Source organism: Volvox carteri (assembly GCF_000143455.1).
Source record: "Volvox carteri f. nagariensis unplaced genomic scaffold VOLCAscaffold_11, whole genome shotgun sequence".
NCBI classification, from domain to species: domain Eukaryota; kingdom Viridiplantae; phylum Chlorophyta; class Chlorophyceae; order Chlamydomonadales; family Volvocaceae; genus Volvox; species Volvox carteri.
In genome coordinates this window covers 992229-993733 of record NW_003307554.1, presented here as the reverse complement: position 1 = coordinate 993733, position 1505 = coordinate 992229, and the positions used below count along the sequence as shown (strand labels likewise).

The following is a 1505-nucleotide window of genomic DNA, read 5'->3' as shown; positions in this document are numbered from 1 at the left end:
GGGTTTCGCCGGGTAGCTGCCAATGGGTGAAGATATACCCCCCTGTTTCACACATCATACACCAGCTCATTTATGTCACAGATAACTTAATTGAGCTTGCCATGCAGCATTGCATTGACGAAGCAGTGCAATGTTATATAAATGTTTGCATCCTCGGTGGATGTGTATGCATCCTTTGATTCGTCACCATGCACATACCTAAATACACGTGCACGTATCTTTGCTGGTGTTGCCCAGCCATGATGTGCATCTTTCTACTTTATATCTCGTATGGAGTAAATATGAATGGGTTGTTGTGGTTAGCCATACACGTCAAAATAAAGGTTAGGAAGTATCGATCAGCTTTAGAAGTAAGCAATAATGGGTATGGGAAGCAAATACAAACAAAGGGCAAGCGAATCTGGAAGATGCATAAGATGAAGGTGTAGCATTTACATGCTCACCTGCCCTCCTCCATTTGTGTGCTTGGCTGACAGGGCTACAACTACACCTTCGTGCCGGCCGTCAGTTCCCAGGGGGCGCCCATCGACTGCTCCATCAACACAGGGCTCGCCAATACAGCTCCTGTGAGGAGTTGTGCTGCTTCTCTAAGTGACATACTAAAAGCATGCGTGTGCAAACACGCTTGCCTGCATTTCCAGATGTGCTGCCATGCATGTGCCGTGGTGCGTGTGCATGATGCATGTAAGCACTGCAATAGCTGGCCGCTGAAAAGGCCTCTCGAGATGCTGGTTGAGTGATTCGCGTGTATTTGTAGTTGAGATGTCTGCTGTACTGTGTACCATCTACTACAAGCACGCACACCTGCCTATCGATCCTGTAATCACATGCTTGGCTGGCACATTGCTTAAACGTCATCGCGTGATCCGTACTCACTACTAACTTATTGTGGGGAAGGCCATTGCGTCTGCGACCACACTCCCGCGGTACCCAAACCCTTCAAAGACAATTCCGATCAGCCATTTGGCTGTTAGTGGGAGGGCGGGTGGGCCGCTCGCACGGCAATCGAGTAGAGAGTACGAAAATAACCTAATGCAGTCATCGACAGCAGAAAACGTAAGCCTCCAGCCTCATGCCGACTCTCTTACCTACCATTCATATTCTCTACCTCGTTCCCAAGACTCCGCCGCGTTGCCTCTAGTTCGGCTCGTGCCACAGGTAACTTCGCTCGTCGCTACTTTGCCATTCACCTTCGCCTCCACCCAGCCTCTGCTTCTCCACAGAAGCGGCGACCTCCTTCGCCGTTGTTACGCCTCGTCTATGCGAATCCTCCTCATCCGACTGTGTCTTCTGCCTACCCGGTGCGCGCCCCCTCTCTCTGCGCATCCTTTTCTCTGGCCCTCTCTTACGGTTGCCTACCTTACTGCAGGACTCGCCCCTTGCCTGTCCGGTGCCGGGCAGGCTTTCCTTGCCTTCCCCGGCCCTACTTGGGGCGCCCCTCCTCGGCTCGTCAACTACCTTACTTCCGTCCGTTCCTGCCCCTCGGGGGCCCAACCCCTCCGNCC

At 52.4% G+C, this 1505-nt stretch overlaps 1 protein-coding gene across 1 annotated transcript in view; it reads left to right on the top strand.

Annotated features, from left to right (window-relative positions):
- Positions 1-281: 281 nt before the first annotated feature.
- VOLCADRAFT_89094 (uncharacterized protein) overlaps positions 282-1505 on the top strand; it is a gene marked incomplete at both ends in the record, with an annotated part of 11627 nt that continues 10403 nt past the window's right edge. The window contains 3 exons of the mRNA XM_002948780.1: positions 282-323; positions 477-566; positions 1224-1301. Of these exons, the coding sequence (XP_002948826.1) occupies positions 282-323; positions 477-566; positions 1224-1301 (210 nt within the window). The remainder of the gene's footprint in view (positions 324-476; positions 567-1223; positions 1302-1505) is intronic.